Source organism: Dendropsophus ebraccatus, chromosome 2, assembly GCF_027789765.1.
Source record: "Dendropsophus ebraccatus isolate aDenEbr1 chromosome 2, aDenEbr1.pat, whole genome shotgun sequence".
Classification (NCBI taxonomy): Eukaryota; Metazoa; Chordata; class Amphibia; order Anura; family Hylidae; genus Dendropsophus; species Dendropsophus ebraccatus.
In genome coordinates this window covers 92762841-92783117 of record NC_091455.1, presented here as the reverse complement: position 1 = coordinate 92783117, position 20277 = coordinate 92762841, and the positions used below count along the sequence as shown (strand labels likewise).

The 20277-nt window shown below is 44.3% G+C and overlaps 1 protein-coding gene across 1 annotated transcript in view; it reads left to right on the top strand.

Moving 5' to 3' along the window:
- The first annotated feature begins 274 nt into the window (after positions 1-274).
- JARID2 (jumonji and AT-rich interaction domain containing 2) overlaps positions 275-20277 on the top strand; it is a 126419-nt gene continuing 106416 nt past the window's right edge. Inside the window, exon 1 of the mRNA XM_069957990.1 lies at positions 275-891. Coding sequence (XP_069814091.1) covers positions 847-891 — 45 coding nt within the window. The 5' untranslated portion in view covers positions 275-846. The remainder of the gene's footprint in view (positions 892-20277) is intronic.

The following is a 20277-nucleotide window of genomic DNA, read 5'->3' as shown; positions in this document are numbered from 1 at the left end:
AGCTTTCTTCTAGCAGAGATCACTCAGCAGCCTGAAGGACTCCCTTATGAATAAGTAAAGCAGCAAACAATGCCCCATGCTGGAGTTTCCTTCTCTTGTGGCTGCAGATGTAGATGTGTAACAGAGAGCCGCCTCTCATGTTACTTCCCATCCAGGTTGTGGGTAGCCAGCAGCATCCCCCCTCCTCCTGAGCAGCGCCTCCTCTCGGTCATGTGATGCGCTGACGTCACGGTGACATCACAGACGCTTTCTCTGCATGGGAACTAGACACCACCCTGCCTTCTCTGCTATTGGTCGGCGGCGGCGAGTGCAGGAGCCCCAGATACACAGTGCAGCCCTCACTGCTCGCGGAGTTCACTCTCTTGCGGCGTAAACGTGACTTCCAGCCTTCGCTTTTTGGTTTTCTTCTCCTTATTTATGCCCCCTCCCTCCCCTGCCGCCGCCGCCGCCGCTCCCCGGGTGACATTACTGTGCAACATGTAGCTGCTGAGCAGGCGCCTCCACCATGTTCCATTGGCACTAGAGAGTGTAACCACAAAGAAGCACAGGGCGTCGTGAGGCTGGACTTCTCTCCTTCCCCTTCTGCAGCAGCAATGTCTCGTCCACTATGGTTTCCCTTGTATTAAAGTGATCTTTTTGTATGCACCGCCTGCCGCAGCCGCCGCCACAAAGGATTGCTCTCAAGGTGAAGCCGGTGACCGAGGACGCACAATACCCGGAGAGCTCGGCTCAGCCCGCTCCCCCACCCGCGGATCTTAACGCTTCTTGAGCCTTTTCCTCCCTTCTCGTGCCGGGGCTTTGATTCATGAAGCAATTGTCTCGTGCCGACCCGACTCGGATCTCAGAATGAGCAAGGAAAGGCCCAAGAGGAACATCATCCAGAAGAAATACGTGAGTACGGCCGCGATCATTCGCGTGTTATTGTTGTGCGTGGCACCGTGCCAAGCGGACCTTTAAATGCCAAGGCTGCTGACTGGTCCCTCTCCCCTGGCTTTAACCCTTGGCTGCCGGCTGGGATCCCTCCATGCGCCTGCACTGACCTCAGATGACACGATCATTGGGGGTGGGGGGGGGGATCGTACAATGAGATCGGGCTGCCGTCTGGCTATGGCGAGCCGTGTTGTCGGGGAAGTTGGGAGCCGGGCCGGCGTGCAGCCTCGGGCTCCCTTTGTGTGTTGCGGATGCGGGCTGGCTCCGTGTGACTGTGTGCACATTATGCGGGGACGTGTGAGCACGGATCCGCATTGCGGAGGGCACGGACGCCTTTGTTCGGGGCTCCCTACAGTCCCAGCCCCGGGCTTCATACATAGTAAGTTGCAGAGCCCGCTGGCTGCCCGTGCCCCCTCCTCTCTGTATTGGAGGAACCCGTGCCACCCTACAAGGAATCGTGTCGCAGAGATTCTGCCTGGCAACATCTCAACTCCCCCAAATGGTGAGGGGGCGGTGTTTGTTTGGAGGGAGGGCCCTCCCCTGCATGTGCTCAGCAGACCCCGGCCCATAAATCAGCCCCTTCCCTTCCACAGGCATGGCTGCTGTCTGCTCGCCGGCCTCCTCCTTCCAGCTGCAGCTACGGGAGAGCAACAGGTTCTACCGGCTGCGGGCTAGTGACGTCACAATGGCCTGCCGAGCCCCGGCTAGGTGCCGCTGTGACGTCACACGCTGTGTGGAAGAGGGCAGAGGAGGACAGAAGCTGCAGAGAGGCGCACGTCATGGCGGAGGCGGGGCGGCTGCTGGTGCCCTCTGGGGACTGTGACCAGGGGATGGGCTGCTCGGGCAGGATGGCAGGGGCATGACGTCACAGTCACTATGGCCATGTCGTGGAGAGTGTGATGGCTGGGGGACCACTTACAGGAAACACTATGGCTGCTGATTCCTTTGTGTAGAACCCTTCAGCTTCTTAGTAATGACATAAGGGATACCGTGTGCTCAATAAGGGCTGCTGACATTGTATGGAATTAGCCTGCCTGCCATCTGGAGGCTGCACTGGCCTTATACAGCCCCCCCCCCCCCAGGCCAGTTATGCAGCCTGCAGTATACCCCCACCGGTTATACAGCCTGCAGTATACCCCCACCGGTTATACAGCCTGCGGTATACCCCCGCCGGTTATACAGCCTGCGGTATACCCCCGCCGGTTATACAGCCTGCAGTATACCCCCGCCAGTTATACAGCCTGCAGTATACCCCCGCCAGTTATACAGCCTGCAGTATACCCCCGCCGGTTATACAGCCTGCAGTATACCCCCGCCAGTTATACAGCCTGCAGTATACCCCCACCAGTTATACAGCCTGCAGTATACCCCCACCAGTTATACAGCCTGCAGTATACCCCCCCGCCGGTTATACAGCCTGCAGTATACCCCCGCCGGTTATACAGCCTGCAGTATACCCCCGCCGGTTATACAGCCTGCAGTATACCCCCGCCGGTTATACAGCCTGCATTATTACCCCCGCCGGTTATACAGCCTGCATTATTACCCCCGCCGGTTATACAGCCTGCATTATTACCCCCGCCGGTTATACAGCCTGCATTATTACCCCCGCCGGTTATACAGCCTGCATTATTACCCCCGCCGGTTATACAGCCTGCATTATTACCCCCGCCGGTTATACAGCCTGCATTATTACCCCCGCCGGTTATACAGCCTGCATTATTACCCCCGCCGGTTATATAGCCTGCATTATTACCCCCGCCGGTTATACAGCCTGCATTATTACCCCCGCCGGTTATACAGCCTGCATTATTACCCCCGCCGGTTATACAGCCTGCATTATTACCCCCGCCGGTTATACAGTTTGCATTATTACCCCCAACGGTTATACAGCCTGCATTATTACCCCCACCGGTTATACAGTTTGCATTATACCCCCAACGGTTATACAGTCTGCATTATTACCCCCCGCCGGCCTTACAGTGTACGGATTGGCCACAGTTTTCTTATATGTATGTACATATCTATGGAAGGCCTGGGATCCCTCTACAATCTGCTGATACATGTCACATAGTTACATAGTTAATACGGTTGAAAAAAGACACATGTCCATCAAGTTCAACCAAGGAGGGGATGGATACAGGGAAGGGGGAGGGGTGATATTCTGCATATCATCAAAACGGGATGCTGATGTGTGTGCATGCACAGGCACCATTGACTGTAGGGTCTGAATGATTAGCTAACTACATTCAGGCTGTTTAAAGGGGTTATCCAACGCTACAAAAACATGGCCACTTTTTCTCCACTCTTGTCTCCAGTTCAGGTGGGGTTTGCAATTAAAGGGGTTATCCAGCGCTACAAAAACATTGCCACTTTTCAAAACCCCAGCCCAATTGAAGACAATAGTAGGGGTGGCCATGTTTTTGTAGCGCTGAATAACTCCTTTAGGGTATAAACCCACACACCGTATATGCAGCGTATTTACTACTGCGATACGCAGCAAATACGCAGCAGATTAGATCTAAATAACTGAACACAGCATCAAATCTGCACCATCAAATCTGCTGCGTATTTGCTGCGTATCTGCTGCGTATATGGTGTGTGGGTTTGTACCCTTATTTAAGCTCCATTTACTTCAATGGAACAGTTGCAAAACCCCACCCAATCTGGAGACAAGAGTAAGGCAGAAGTGGCCATGTTTTTGTAGCGCTGGATAACCCCTTTAATAGAACTGAGTTACAAAACCTGCACCCAAACTGGAGACGAGTAGTGATGACTGGAAGAAGTGGCCATGTTTTTGTAGTGCTGGATAAACCCTTTAAAGTGTGCTGCACTTTAGGGTCCCAGCTGAAACTCGTATATGCCCAGAAAATGACCTGGACATAGTAGTCACTAGCTGATGTTCAGACTATTAAACTCAATCTGTCAGCTTGCATTGACTTCAATGCAAATCATTGCAGTATGAAAAGAACGGTCATTCATAGAAAGTATGTTGTGTGAACATAACCTAAAAGAGTAAGATATCAGTCACTAATGGTTAGGAGTAGAGGCGCAGCTTGTAGCTTCTGGGCCCCTGTGTAGAATCTGTAAGAGGGCCCCATGTCTACTATGTGCCATTTATAATACTGGTGCTGTCCTATGGGACGGAGGTGTCCTGTAAATCCTACAGGCACCAGGCTCCCGATGTGACTGGATAGGAGACCTCTCTCCATGGAGACCTGCTTCATACATACATTGGACCATACTTATCCTGAAACCAAAACTGTCTGATTTTGTCCATAGCAACCAATCACACCTTAGCTGTAATTGGTTGCTATGGGCCGAACCAGGCAGATTAATAAGTATGGGTCATTATGTATGAGACGGCACCAGGTCTCCTACTATTCAGAGCTTCTTATGTCTCAGGAATTTTCTCTAAATAAACGTCTTTGGATAAGCCTTGTATTCACAAGCATTATATGTGGGACATCCAGGAGTTTCCAGGCTTTGTCTGGTAAGATGCCAGGGTAGTGGACTGACTTTCCTCCAGGATTGTGGTTTATTAACCATTTTGTAATAGTGTGTGTGGTTATATTAGCCACACGTTCACCATAGGAAATGAGCACTGTGCACGCTTACCCCGAGGAATTGACTGCTGTCTTCACCCAGCACAGATACACATGTCCAAGAAAATGCTGAGGTTTGGCATCTACAAGCCAGCGACCGGCCAGACCACTATATATTCAGAAGTATTGGGAACCCCATTATAATAACATATACCTAAGAATGCTAAAGGAGGCCTGACTGCTCCAATAATTCTGGAACCTTCTTCCGTTAGGAATCAACCAAGGCCTAAGGAGTAATATATTAATAATTCCAGAGACAAGTATAGATGGAAATGTGTAAAAGGATCTCTTATCCTGTCGCTAGATAATGTTATGATGATTGATGGGGCCCACGATGCTACAGAAAGGCTGCTTTCAGGGGTTTCTAGATTATAATAGGTCCCTCATAATATTACTACTTGGTGTATTAAAATGGAAGGAGAACAAACATTGAGACAAGAGAGGGAGCTGTAGGAGCTTACAATCTAGGGATTTATTGTAAACTATGAGCTATACATTGTGTGCAGCACTTAGAACTAGTAACCAGAACAAACTATTGGTGTAAACCTATGGTGAAGAATAATCTTCCAAACAAGCCTCCCATGCCTTATACACTACACTGTTATTAGCCTTCCCATGTGCTACCTGCCTCCTGCTTCTACTGAGTAAAATCTAACAATCCTTCTAATCTCCTCCGCCCTGCTTCATTTCCGAGATCTCGTCCTTTATTCGCTTGTGCCTTGTCACCTTGTTGCTCAGTTCTTCTCACAAAGGAATGTCCTTTCTTCCCCGATTTGTATTGTTTCTACTCTGGTATTTTACATTTGTTTTGCTTTTGTGCAGGCTCCTCGTCTTCTTCAAGTGTGTTCATATTGTGCAGGAAGAAAGCAGCATAGCAACCAGCGTCTGCTAATTCTTCCAGCTGTTCCATTATTCATTTTGCTGCTACCATCCCCCACTCACTTGCTCTCCTAGGCCTCTCGCACTTGCACCTGTTTCTTACTATGCCAGACGTCGTGCACTTTGGTATAACAATCTCTTCTTAAACATCTGGATCCCCAATTCTTGTTTGGGTTCCTTTTTTTTTAATTTTATTTTTTTCCATGGAAAGTGATTTCAATACTTCTAATAATATCAATTTTTGGATTGAAGGAGTTTTCTGACATACAGCCCACTTTAAGTATAAAATAACAAATACAGTATTTTCACCTTGCTAACTCCAAAGTTGCCACTCCAGTTCATTTTCTGCCCCAGTTTACTTCACCTGATGACAACTGTAGCCCTCCTCTGAAGAACAGGCAGGAGTTTAGTGTTATAGATACACTTTCATGCTCCCTGAACCATGAGGTATTGTCTGCGGTCCTTGGTGGCTTTTCTCTGGAGAGCAGAAAAGGTCCTACCTCTTCTGCTCTCTGGCGCTCCACTCCCTACCTCAGACCATCTTTAGTGATAACTTCTGAGATGAGAGGGGTGGAAGCATGTTGCAGGCAACGATCAATAACTGCCCAATGTTGCCAATGTCAGAGCAACATCGGGCAACTATCAGAAATTGGATGCAGGCGTGGTTTTGTTTGCGCACATGCAGTGTCCACAACATTCTCCTGCCGCCATCTGGTCTTGGAAGTTATCACTAGAAATGGTGAGAGGGAGGAGTGAAGTGCCGGACAGCAGAAGAGGTAGGACCTTTACTGTTCCCCAGATAACCCTGAAAATTCATCTTTCCCTGTGTATAGAGAGAAATCTACCAATCAAGGCTGGTTGGTTGGGGAAAAGCCACTGGTCACTCTGCATGAGAGTGATGACAGATTCCCTTTAAAAAAGTCTGGAAGTCCAGAGGGTAGCCTTCACAGCCTTCCCTATATTAGTGTGCATTAAAATACACCTATACCCAGAACAATCAGACATCAATGTAAATCTGTATCCACTTACATTCCCCCGCCCAACCATTGGTAATGTTCATTTACTGACATGAAGTCCTTCCTGAGGGTGCATGCTTACTACGGAATCCTCGAGTATGACCCGTGGCGAATTCAGTCGCTGGTACCCGCACGCGGTGGCGCGCATCTCCGACCGTGCCATATACACTATTCTATGCACATGCGGAATCCGCATTCCGCAGAAAGAATTGACATTCTTTCGGCGGAATGCGGAATCCGCCTGTGCATAGAATAGTGTCTATGGCATGGGGTACGAGCGACTGAATCTGCCGCGGGTCATACGCGCGGATTTTGTAGTAAGCACGCACCCTAATCGTGTTTTTCAAAATGCTCCTGGCGCCGTCTTTGGGGTAAAAAAAACTCTGTTATTTAGCAGCAGTGGTGTCAATGAGTCAGGCTTAGAGCGTCTGAGCCCTAGGCCTGCAACGTCTGTTGGGTCTTACGCTCTGCTATACTTGTGTTTAGTAGCGCCCTTTGGGTGGGATTTAAGTTCTTCAGTCCTAGTGAAATTGTGCGCCTGTGAAATAGCAATCCAAAGCGGCACAGGCCCATTTAGAATCACACGGCTGGGAAGTAATGAATGTTTGCAAACGAATTACGCAAGTGATTTTGGAGGGTGGGTGGGTCCAGATTTGCTTAAAATAGGTTACTAGTTATACAGGCTCTTTCCTTCAGATTAAAATTTTTCGTTGTTATTGTTAGTGAATTTTCGGACATGTTTTCAGAAGTTTAATGTACCACTAGGCTCAGATAATGTACTAAGGCTGTTTATTTACACTATTCCATAAAATACAAGCGATTTTTCCCCAGTATACAATAGATATTCAACACCACGGGAAAAAAGAAATGGCTGTTACTCCTTTGTAAAGAAGTTGCCTAAATTAGCCTAAATTAGCCCGTTCTATGTCATCAATTCCTGCTCTACTGTAAACTATTGGCTAAAGCTGTACTTTAGAGACTTCCTGCTGTGCCTACTTAAAGGAGAAGTCCAGCTCTGGGAGTCGGGTCATGACATCACTATTTTATCCAGGAAGTAAAGCCTTGATGCAGAAGTAAGTGCAGGGAAAAAAAGCACTTTACATGCATTTCCCGTAATAAGTGTATATTGGTAATTTTGTATAACTTTTGAGGGGCAATACAATACTTTAATAAAAAATTTTGCCAGACTTCTCCTTTAAATAGGCACTGTGGTTTCGATAAACTTTGCATAGATCATTAGTTCAAGTGAATATAAGAAACCTGGTAATATATCTTATTAGACAAAAAACTAAACTACGAACACTCAGCAGACAGCACAGTGAAGGATAGTGGTGCTAGATTCTGGGTATTATAGGCCCTGCCTCTTTGATAGTATTGATAAGTGGTCAAGGAATTACAGATTTACTTTTATAATATCCAGGTACAATGCTAATCCTAATGCACACATACAGGACAGCTCATCCTAAAACTCTTATTTCAGTCTTTTGCGCCAGTGCTGAGATATAAGCTTTAGAAGTTTTATGCAAATTTGGAGAGAAAATCCACAGGGTGTTCTCTTGAGCTGTAGAAGCTCAGCAGTGTTCAGAACCTTCTACCCTAACTAACGCCCTTCTGCCTGTGTATAAATGCCCACTATGAACTTTGCTGGACTTTTGCAACCCCTGGGAACACCGCCTAGGCTTTATCACTTAATTTGCATAAAACTTCTAAAGTTTACCTCAGCGCTAAATGGATGGACTGAAATAAAAGTGATAACTCCCGATTCAGGGTAAGTTGCTGACAGATTTACTTTAAGGGTACGTTCTTACTGAGCAAAAGTGGCAGAATTGCGTGTGGAGCCCTTGCAAAGGACTTCCCTCAGAATCATGCCTGCCTTAGTGTGTAAATGCGATGCCTCGCGTATGCCACGGAATTCCGCCACTTTTGCTCAGTAAGAACGTACCCTTAGAGGAGGAAAAAGCGAAAAACCCAAAACTGAAAATTGCCTCTGTCCTTAAGGCTAAAATCTACTGTGTCCTTAAAGGGTTAAGGACCTCTTGTATATGAAGTACTTTGGAAACCTGGATCCCATCACACACAGCAGTCTTACGGAAAACTGCCACAGCAGTTTGAGCCAAAAAATGAGACTTTTAAATATAAAGAAAGGAATTACCCTTCTGCTTCCTTCTGATCCACTTCTGGTTTTGGCTCAAAAACTGCATTGACATTTAAAAAAAAAACGTGTGTGTGTGTCAGCAGCTTCAAAGAGAACAATACAAGAAAAAGCCCTGCTGTAATACTTGCCCCTAGTAGGTCCACTTAGCTTGTTCTGAAACATTGCCTGAGATTTCAGTTCAAGAGCTTCCTTATACACGGCATTACATTGTCATTGTTCAATACTATTAGATCTGCCATTATGTAGGCATGTTCTCCTAGGTTTCTATACAGCACACTGTTTAAAGCGACTCTGTACCCACAATCTGTCCCCCCCCCAAACCACTTGTACCTTTGGATAGCTGCTTTTAATCCAAGATCTGTCCTGGGGTCCGTTCGGCAGGGGATGCAGTTATTCTCCTAAAAACAACTTTTAATCCGGCAGCGCTGTGTCTAACGGCCGGATTACATTTGTATATGCATTAGGCTGGCACCACCTCTCTGTCCTTCCTCCCCACCCTTCTCATCATTAGGAATGATCCAGGAACATTTACTGCTGTTTGAGCTTTGCACAGGTGTATTAACGATCCAGCCCATGTTCATTATACACACAGGTGGGGAATAGGAAGCAATCTGCCTGGAGCATTCCTAATGATGAGGAGGGTGGGGAGGAAGGATGGAGAGGTGGTGCCAGCCTAATGCATATACAAATGTAAGCCCCGGCCGTTAGACACAGCGTTGCTGGATTAAAAGTTGTTTTTATGACAATAACTGCATCCCCTGCCGAACGGACCCCAGGACAGATCTTGGATTAAAAGCAGCTATCCGAAGGTACAAGTGGTTTGGGGGGGCCAGATTGGGGGTACAGTCTCGCTTTAAATTTGGGATCAGGCATGAGATTCTGCAGCCTTTTCTGGCATCCCAGTGAAAATATGAAGAGCTTTGTACGAATAGTGAATAGTAATCACATTCTGGTTATATGTCCTAATGCTATCTCTTGCTCACCTATGGGTCTGCCTACACACCAGTGCAGGAAGTGAATATAGAATGTGTAAGTAGCACCATAGACAGGAAGCTGACACATAACACACGTAAGGCTGAAGTCACACTGTTCACCGTGTCCATTTGGTGTGTAGTGCTTCAGGAAAGCTTCCAACATATGTCACATGTATCTATAGGTCTGCACAGGGCTAGTATACATAAGTATAACTGCTTTTCCCCAATGGATGGAATATGACAGTCTGCTACACTTCTACAGAGGAATGCCGCCAATTAAAATACACAAAATACTACAGAGGTATACATCAGTAGGTTATGTGGAACTTCCTATATATCAAAAAGTGTCTAATTTTCTATAGGTTATGATGTACGTAAATGGTGTGTGTGTGTAATAAATATATATATATATATATATATATGTATGTATGTATGTATGTACGTGTGTGTGAGAGAGACTTGTTTTGCTTCTATTTGGTTGAGTAGCTTTTCAGTATAGCTGTTGCCACACACAAATTTTTTTTCTCTTCCCTGACACGCCCTTTTAGTAAAGTATTGTTGTCTGTGGTCAACTGAGGATACAGATCATTTATTATTCTTGCCAGTTGTTGTTCGTTTTTTTTTTTTTTGTATACTATATGTTCGGTATTTGTTTTCTTCTATTTTAATGTTGGATCCGTCATCTGCCACATTTAGTTGTGTTCAGTGCTGTGGTGCAGTGATCTCTTCCAGAAACCATGTCCCGGTGTAAACCATTGCTGCTTCTGTGTGGTTTCACAAGTTTCTCAACTGCTCATTAGGGTCAACTTATAGGGTTTTCTAAAGAAATGGCCACTAATGTAATGCAGGATATCTGAAGGAGGAGGGAGGGCGTCCTGTGCTTGACAATGATAGTCTTACGATATTGTGAAAAACAGTTCTCTGTAAAGGTCCAGCTGGGCAGCAAGCTTAATTCATTGCTCCATGGTGGGATCACCACAGCTGCTAGTAGGCCTTTAGAAATGCAAAAAAGCTGTCAGTGTTTGTTCATCAGCGACACATGTGATGGGGCCAATTTTAGGAACCTATGGTAGGGTGCTGCATGGAAACGGGAAACAAAATTGTGAACATCATTTTTGATCTTATGTCCTCTTTGTTCTTGCTAGACCTTGACCTGTTCTATTTTTCTAGATTCTAATGAAAAAAATCTTGGATTTTAGACCTAAAATAGTTCTAAAAAAAATTGTTTTGTTAGTGTTTTTATTAATTTTGGTTCTGAAACCTAAAAGAAAGATGAGTACGTGGGTTGAGTTGTCCTCCTGTTACTACTTATGTAGAGGTAGGGTTTCTGTAGACTAGACCTGGGATCTCCCAGCATCATGATCTGTCAGCTCTGGGCTCTACCTAAGGTGCTGGCAGTCCCCTTCTGATAGTTTTACGTGCAGTGGATTATGCACAATCCTACGTTAATGAAGTGTCAAAGAGGAGTTGTTTGTGCTGCACTCTGGCACTCCTTCCTCCCTCCCTCCTTTTCATGAATAATCAATGCTGCCCGGCCTCCTGCTCGCTCAGCTGTCAGCCAGTGTCTCTAATTGCAGATCAGTCCTCTGTAAGCAGTTTGTCTGAAAGAAATACTCATAGCTTAATTTTCTGAACCCAAATGTGTTGGAGCTGTGGAGTAGGGGTAAATCACTTTAATTTAATTACTGGTGGAGAAGTTGGATGCAGCCTATGGCTCTATCCTTGTTTTCCACCTTAAGGCTGGGTTCACACTATGTATATTTGAGGCTGTATTTGGTCCTCAAGTCAGGTCCTCATAGCAACCAAAACCAGGAGTGAATTGAAAACACAGAAATCTCTGTTCACACAATGTTGAAATTGAGTGGATGGCCGTCATATAACGGTAAATAACTGCCATTATTTCAATATAACAGCCGTTGTTTTAAAATAACAGCAAAAATTTGCCATTAAATGACGGCCATCCACTCAATTACAACATTATGTGAACAGAGCCTTTCTGTGTTTTCAATCCACTCCTGGTTTTGGTTGCTATACAGCCTCACAAATACAGCCTCAAATATACATAGTGTGAACCCAGCCTTAGGGCGCATCCTGCATTTTCAGCCTTTGGTAAGCAAATGCAGAGCATTCAGGTTTGAACAAACATGAAATATTAGTATTTGTGTATGGCTGTACAGAATCATCCTAGGGTTTGTGTTGTCTGCCCCACAATCCTATGATGACCTCAGGGTGGAGCTTTGTTGGAGTAAATATACATATACATACATATAGATATAAATAAATAGTGGTGAAGTAGTGCAGATATATCCAGTTTATTGTTCTGTATGTAAGAATGGGTATGCTGCATCATCTTTCTCCTTTAAGAAAGGAAACTGCTTTTCCATTCAGCGTCTTTCCCACCTTTTACCTTTATATAACCGACTGTGACCAGTCTTGCATACCAGCTATGTGCCAGCGTCTCGGAGGAAAGAGTGGAGCCATTCAGTGCAAGGCCATGGTGTGTCTCAGCTGCCTGGTCATGTGTTTTCAGGGTTTATTCAGAAGCTTTCTAGCAGTATTCACTGTGCAGAGCAGGAGCCTTATATAAAGCACTGGGTCAGGAAGGGATTTATAGCTGACGACCAAGATCTAAAAACAGTAGTTGCAATAAACAAACCTATTGATGAAAATCTTGAATAAAGTAAATACTGTTCTTATTTAATGTTCTTTGGGTATGGACACTTTGATGTCCAGAAGAGCTTGATATTTTATTATTTTTTATGATTTGGAACCTATATCCATATGTATTGAGATGCTTAGAGTAAATGTTGGCAGAATATAGCGACTTTGCTCCTTCTAATAACGGTAGCCATTTGAGTTCATGTCTAAGCAGAAGCTAGAGCAGAGGGTCTGACTAGATGAGGTAATGCTGTAGAAAGCCATTTCCTCTGTGAAGGTTAATGGGCCTGTTTCTTTCCTGTCTTGTTGGGCAGTCTGAGCCACTTCCTTTCCTTTTTACCTTTCACTGCCTGGTAACAGGATCAGGTCTATTGATCTGGTTTCTTGTGCTCTGCTGGTCGAGATTGAGGAGCCGTAAAGTGTAATGTTGTGCGGTGATGTTTGGCCGGGCTCATTCATTTCTTAATTACTTGGAGATTGTGCACTTACATGATTCATAAGGGAAGGCTGTGCCCTATTTCCACAGCTGTTGTCTCTGCAATTTATCATGCTGAGCCAGTCGTCCAAAGGAAATCATGGCAACAGCATCCTAGAGAGTGTGCAGGATAACTGCAGTGTTTCCACCCATTGACTATCATGATCATGCGCACAACACATTAAAATATTTAGAATAAATACATGCACAATAACAAGCATGACAAATAATCATCATAAAGTAACGCTGTGTGTAATGTTATAATGGAAACTAGGACTTGCCTGGGTTCGCATTGGCTGAAGGGGTAGTTCAGCAAATAAATTGTCAGAGATTTGTAATTTACATTTGTTAAAAAATCTCAAGTATTCCAGTACTGCTGTATGTCCTGCAGGAAGTGGTGTATTCTCTCCAGTCTGACACAGTGCTCTCTGCTGACACCTCTATCTATATCATGAACTGTCCAGAGCAGTATCAAAGTTCCATAGAAAACCTCTCCTGCTCTCCTGACTGGAAAGAATACACCCCTTTCTGCAGGACATACAGCAGCTGGTAAGCACTGGATTGTTTTTTAATCAGCTTTTGTATATCCTGCAGGAAGTGGTGTATTCTTTACAATCTGGAGAGATCTGCAGAGCAGGAAAGGTTTTCCATGGGGGATTTGCTACTGCTCTGGACAGTTCCTGACACAAACAGAGGTGCATGGATAAGAGCAGAGAGCACTGTGTCAGACTGGAAAGAATACACCACTTCCCGCAGGACATACAGTAGCTGATAAGAACTGGAAGACTTGAGATTTTTAACAGAAGTATATTACAAATCTCTGGCGTTTTTCACACACCAGTTGATTTGAAAGAATTTTTTTTGTGTGTGAACCACCCCTTTAGGCTTAAATGTGACAATTTTGGGCAAGTTTCCAATCCGTGCATAGATAAGTCAGCAGCAAAATCTACCTAAATTTACTGTCAAAATCCTGTTAACTGGTTAAAAGTCAATGCAGATTTCAAATGTAGATTCCACATTTGATTTAGCATTTTACATTTTTAGCTTGGAAATCAGCTGTGTGAATGTGTCCTTGCATAAGAGCCATTGTTTACAGTAGGTGGCCATCGCTTCCTTCTACTTCACAGTACAGATCAGAGCATGCCTAGAACCCTTTCCTATAGAATTCAGCTATAGGTTCCTATGGCCCATGCGACTGCGGTAAAGCTTGTTTCTGAATGTTATTAGCAGCCCAAGCAAGAATGTTTTTCAATTTACATTGACTTAAATAAATAATTCAGGGCACAGACAAAACCAAGACTGTTCGGGTCTATTCACCCGTCATTATTTTCCACTCTGCAAATTTGAGTCAGTTATTTTTCATTAGCAATCCGCAAATTACCATCCGTTCTGCATCTGTATTTTTTGCTGATCCGCAAAAATGAAAAAGTATGGTTAATAATCTAGTCACTATTTGCGGATTGCGGATTCGTATTTTTGCCCATCGCATCCGAAGAAATACATGTCCCATTGGTCAGTTCGCACTAGGGATTGCCTTTTTTTTTTTTTTTTTTGCAGTACAGATTATATCCCTGTACACAACGATGGATGTGTGAATGGGGCCGCTTAGGAGTTAGTCTTCTGTGCCAAGCCAGTGCGTTCCATAGAATACCTTGTTCTGGAGTAAGAGGTTGTTATAAGGGAAGATACTTTTTTGACTGAGTGATAGAAATAGAATGTGCATAGGGGGAAAATAAGTCATCTAGGCAGGGATGGCTGCATAAGAAGACATTGCTGCCATATTGGGGCTCCTTTCCACTTGGCTTCTAAATACAGTGTTGTGCGTGAGCCTTTACTGCTATTATGTTCTCATCTAAAGCCTGTTGGAAATCACTGACAGGATTTTGTGGCTCTTTATTACTAACGTATCATACTGGAGGTACATTTTATTTGACTAGCACGAAGGGCTTGCCAAGTCCTGCTTGGTGGGTGGCTGCAGAAGTACATTTCACTAAACTAAAGGGGCTTGTTTATAAACATTTAGCACAGTGTGCTGCTCAATCCATCTGAGCGGCGCTATAGTCATACACACTTGAAGAACGCCACCAGCAGAGAGCTACAATAAGCGTTTTGATTTCTTGCTCATGAAATACTTACCATAACTGAATGGTTACACTACTTTGTATGTGAAGGGCACTTGCTTTTACTTATGCTGAACATTGCATTAAATGTTACATACTGGTAACATCTCCTTTCTATAATGTTGGAACAGTATTAAATTGCACAAATGTACTGGCATCTGAAATAAAGTAACACCCCCAGTATTATGGATGACATGCTCTTTAAAGGGGTAGTGTGGTGTAAAGCATTTATTCACTAAATAACACACATTACAAAGTTATACAGCTTTGTAATGTGTGTTAATTAAGTGAATGCCCCCCTTCCCCATGTTTCCCCCCACCCATGCTAGACCCGGAAGTGTGGTGCATTGTACTTACGGAATCGCTGTCGACCCCAGCCGCCATCTTGGGGCAAACACGTCAATTTACGTCATCCGTAAGTATAATTCACCACACTTCCGGGTCTAGCGTGGGTGGGGGGAAACATTAGGAAGGGGGGCATTCACTTAAATAACACACATTACAAAGTTATACAACTTGAACCCTTGGTGAAAATCTGCAACAAAAATTCAGCAACAGAAAAATAAGTTGAGAATCCTTAGTATGTTCCCAAAAAGACACGTTTTTAGAGATGAGCGAATCGGGTTCGAGTCGACCCGAACCCGAACATTCGGTATTTGATTAGCTGGGGCTGCTGAACTTGGATAAAGCTCTAAGGTTGTCTGGAAAACATGGATACAGCCAATGACTATATCCATGTTTTCCACATAGCCTTAGGGCTTTATCCAAGTTCAGCAGCCACCGCTAATCAAATGCCGAAAGTTCGGGTTCGGATGGACTCGAGCATGCTTCAGGTTCGCTCGTCTCGACACGTTTTATCCTTTGGTGCAATAAATGCATAAACCTGGGCCTGGGAGCTAAGATACATGGACTTATTGCCGCAACTCCCATCAATGTTTATGAGAGTTACACAAATTGCATAAGTCAGCTGACTTGACTTTTTTTGGCCTCTCTACCATCTTTGGCAGCTGCAAACAGGCTGAAGATTGCCAGGAAGCCATGTTTGGAAAGAGCACTTCAGTTATCAAAGACGCTCAACATTAAAGAGGTGAAATCTGTGGTGCAACGTCATGGCATTTTCCCAACAGAATGAGCATGCTGGGATTTGGGGATCTTTGATTTTCATGTAGAAATTTTCTAATACCTGTAGATTGGGTTTAATACTCCTCGTTCACACGTAGGGTGATGTAGAGTTTTGCAGATTTGCGGTGCAGAGCCCCTACAGAAAACCCACTGTCTGCGCATGAACTTGTTGCGAGAATTAGTAGGGGTCCCAGAAGTCAGACCCCCAGGTTTTCCTAACATCTGTTTAAGGAGAATCACTAAGATTTTGCTTTGCTTAGACTTTCTATTTGCATAGAAAGAATCACCTTTTTTCTCATGGGATCTTCTGTAATGTCAGGTCTCCAGGCTTCAAAGGCCAATGTTACTGGTTTATGAAGGTGCCTCCTGCATCCGGGAGATGTAATTGTTGGTGCAGCTAGCAGAGTGGAACTGCTGGAGGTAGTGTTTCAGAATGATAATTGAGAAATGCTTCAACCTCCTGCCCCCTATTCCATGATTTCCTGTTGGCTTCTAATACCATTGTCTGAGCTTCATCTCTTTCTTCATTAGTTTTTTTTTTTCTTTAAACTGATCATGAGGATGCTGTTGTAGCAGTCATTGTGTACTTTGTGGCTATCCTGCGTGCATGTGATCTTCTTTTATGTATTGACTTTATATATCGGGTGCTTTGCCACCTACTATAAATGGCAATAATACTAGAAGGCATGGTAACATAAAAGTAGTACACATGCTTAGTGCATTTATATAATACATTGAATAATCATTGACTCTCGTTTTAGGCTATGTTCCCACACAGTATTTTTGCTTAGTATTTTGCAACCAAAACCAGGAGTGGATTGAAAACACAGAAAGGCTATGTTCACACACTGTTGAAATTAGGTGGATGGACGTCATTTAATGGTAAATAATTGCCGTTGTTATGGAAATAACGGCAGTACCTCCAGCCTGATCCTTTTTTGTTAAATTAATGTTCTCATGTTGTCTGTGTATCATCTTTGTTCCATACTTTAGCCTAAAACCTATTGACAGTTTACTGGACTGCTTATGAAATTGCAAATATTACGGTTATTTGTATAGGGAAGGAAATAGATTGCAAGCTCCTCTGCAGTAGATATTATTGTATGAAAGACAATAGGATTTGTGTGTTTTTAATGTGTGTTCAGACTGGGGTTTGATGCTGGCTTTTGTTGACTGGCTACAGGGGTTTTCTGTGACAGTGTGTAGAGGGAGAAGCACTTTGTGCACATACATAAAGCACAGCTGTAGCCTGGGGCGTCAGCGAGAGCCGAGCTTCAATGTGGGTGGATAAATAACAGAATTAATCAAATCAAATATCACCACACCTCTCCGATGCTGTGGGAATGTGACGAGAAGTCAGCCGTGTGTGTGCCAGCTTCGGAAAGGCCACGATGAAACATGTTTCTACTGATAATGGTTTCTGTTTGGAGTCTCGGAGAGATTTCATCTCACTATTCATTGTTTCCTAAAGCTAAAGAGCATGTGCGCTGTAGGAAGTGTTCAGGGCGAGCCATTTAATGGAGCTCTGGCATGATCAGTACCTGTCTATATCCAGTGTTCTGAAAGCCTGTTGTCTCAGCACTATTGATTTATATGTCATATACTCCTATGAGCTTTGGCCTCCAGTGCTGAAGTTCTTTGCCACACATAAATATCCTGACCCTTCACTCAGGACACGGTAACATGGACAAACATGTTTCCTCGCCACCCCACCCCCTTGTTAGCAGTACAACATGACTGGGGATAAAGGGAGGAAGCTGATGGAGGGGCTGAATGTAAACACAAGTCTGCTTCACTCCCTGCTGCCAAACGTAATGCTGGCTTTATGTTCACTTTGGGGTTAAAGGCTTGTTTTACCTTTTTGTTCCTTAAACTAAATGAGATTGATGTTGACTGTCCCCAGGAATGTAGTGACCTTGAAAATGTCCATGGTTTATTTCATTCATAATACTAAAGATGTTCTGCCCTTGATATCCACAGCAATATTGCATTCACTATCACTAATTCATAGTTATACAACTTTGTAATGTATGTTATGTTAGTGAATGGCCCCCTTCCCCGTGTTTCCCCCCCACCCACGCCACCCCCGGAAGTGTAGTGCTCTATACTCACCTGATCAGTGTCGACCCCCTTCAGCCATCTTGTGTCAATGATGTCCTCTTCGGACGGCTGGCCGAACCGCTCCGACCGTCCCTAGTGCCGGCCACCCTCTGCCACAGCACAGTTATGCTCAGCCGCGATTAGCTGAGCACAGTTATGCTCCAGCAATCGCGGCTGAGCAGCTGATGACGCTGCAGAGGGCGGCCAGCACGAGGGACGGTCGGAACGGTTCGTCCAGCCGCCAAAGTTGACATCATTGTCACAAGATGGCGGAAGGGGGTCGACACGGATCAGGTGAGTATAGAGCACTACACTTCCGGGGGAAACACGGGGAAGGGGGCCATTCACTAACATAACATACATTACAAAGTTGTATAACTTTGTAATGTGCAGTGTTTAGTGAATAATTGTTTAGCGCCGTACTACCCCTTTAATATTAAGTTGAGACTTCCTGTCCTGCTTAGATTACAGTGAAAGGTGACCACAGTAGATAGTTGAAGCAAATGTACCACCGATACATTGCATTTCGTTGTAGTGTTTTTCATTTTATCTACATGAATAGACTGGTGCCAGTCTATTATCGAGCACTGGCAAGGCATTCAGCATTGGAGGCGGTCGGCCAGCCCCCAGTGTGACAAAACCCCCTCCTTTCTGTGACTCGGCTCCATTGATTCTAATAGAGAGGCATCACAGAGAGGAGGGCAGATTGTGACACTGGAGGGTGGCTGATCCGCCTCCAGTGCTTCATGCCTGGCCAGTGCTCGATAATAGACAGACGCCGTGCTAAAAGACCACTGCACCCACAGCGCCAGGACTGAGAATTCACTCCATTCTTGTTTATGGAACTGTGTTTGGGATTACAGTAAAGTACCATTCACTTAAATGATTTCTTGGTTGGCTTCCCTTCATACATGTTATTAAATCAACCAATAAAATTTACTAGACTGTTTAATCTGCTGTTTCTCTATTATATAGCAAAATCAAATGGAACAAGTTTGACTTTGTAGTTACAGCTGTACAATATATTTGTCAGTGTCAATTAGTCTTATGAAGGTGGAGTACATGTATAACAGGTCATACCTGACGCAGAACAGACCTTTACCGTAGATACAATTACCATGACTTTTCTCAAATGAATTGCCATTTTTTTTTTACATTAAGTCAAACTTGCACCTGCTTGAGTGTTGCTAAACCTGACCCATTGTGTGACCAAATCTCCACCTACTTGTTCCAGTCATACGTATATGTTGTGCTGTGCTAACCTGACAGTGATTAGACATCCTAAGAATTTACACTTTGACATCCTTGTGATGTGATTGTACAGTGGAGCACAATCTGCCATGAATCTGTAGCTGCTTGTTTTTGGTGTGCCTTGGCAAATACTGGTTGTATAAAGATGACTACCTGTATCTGTGTTATATAACTAATGGGAAGGATGTGTATTATCCACCACCCAGAGCGAGCACAAAGCTAGAGTAATAAGTCATACAATTGTCTGACTCACCTATTCATCCCATCTTTAAAGACTTAACTTTAAAATGACTTGACTTCTGATTTGCTTTTCTTGCCTCTCTGCCCATGTGAGTAACTCTTTTGGGCACAGTGCCATGTGGGTGGTAACCTAAAGTTAAAAAAAAAAAAAAAAAAAGCTTCCCCCTTCTTCGGTCTTTTTTCCTTATTTTGTTGCTTGATCCAAAAGTCCAATGACACACTGAATGTTCATTTTCGCAAAACTGGACGAGATCTATCTGATCAGCTTCTTCAGTTCATTCATTTACTCACTTCTCCCGTCTCCTCTTGTCTTTTGTAAGCAATAATACAGGTGACCTCTATTGTATATTAGTGAGTGATAATCAGGGTTCCGGCAGTCAGACAGCTCACTGTGATTTTGGAAAGTAGTTGCTCGTGTCCCGGGTTCTGTTGTGCAGCCTTGTGGCTAAAATCATTAGAAATGTTCTCCGCATCCATGGCATTCATTGCATCCACTTGTCCTGTGTAAGTCAAGCAAACAAACATTACGACGTTACAGACACTATAACGCTGACAGTAGATAGATTTTATGATTGGTGTGGTTTGCAGACGCCGTCTAGCTAATAGTTTACAGAACTATTATTGTCTCTTTAAGGTTTCCAGTTGTAAATGATTGGAACTTTGGTCCAAGCTGGCCTTATATACACCGAGATGTACTCCATCTAGAAGAATGTTCCCTTTAATATAAAACATTGCTCTTCACCATAAATAGG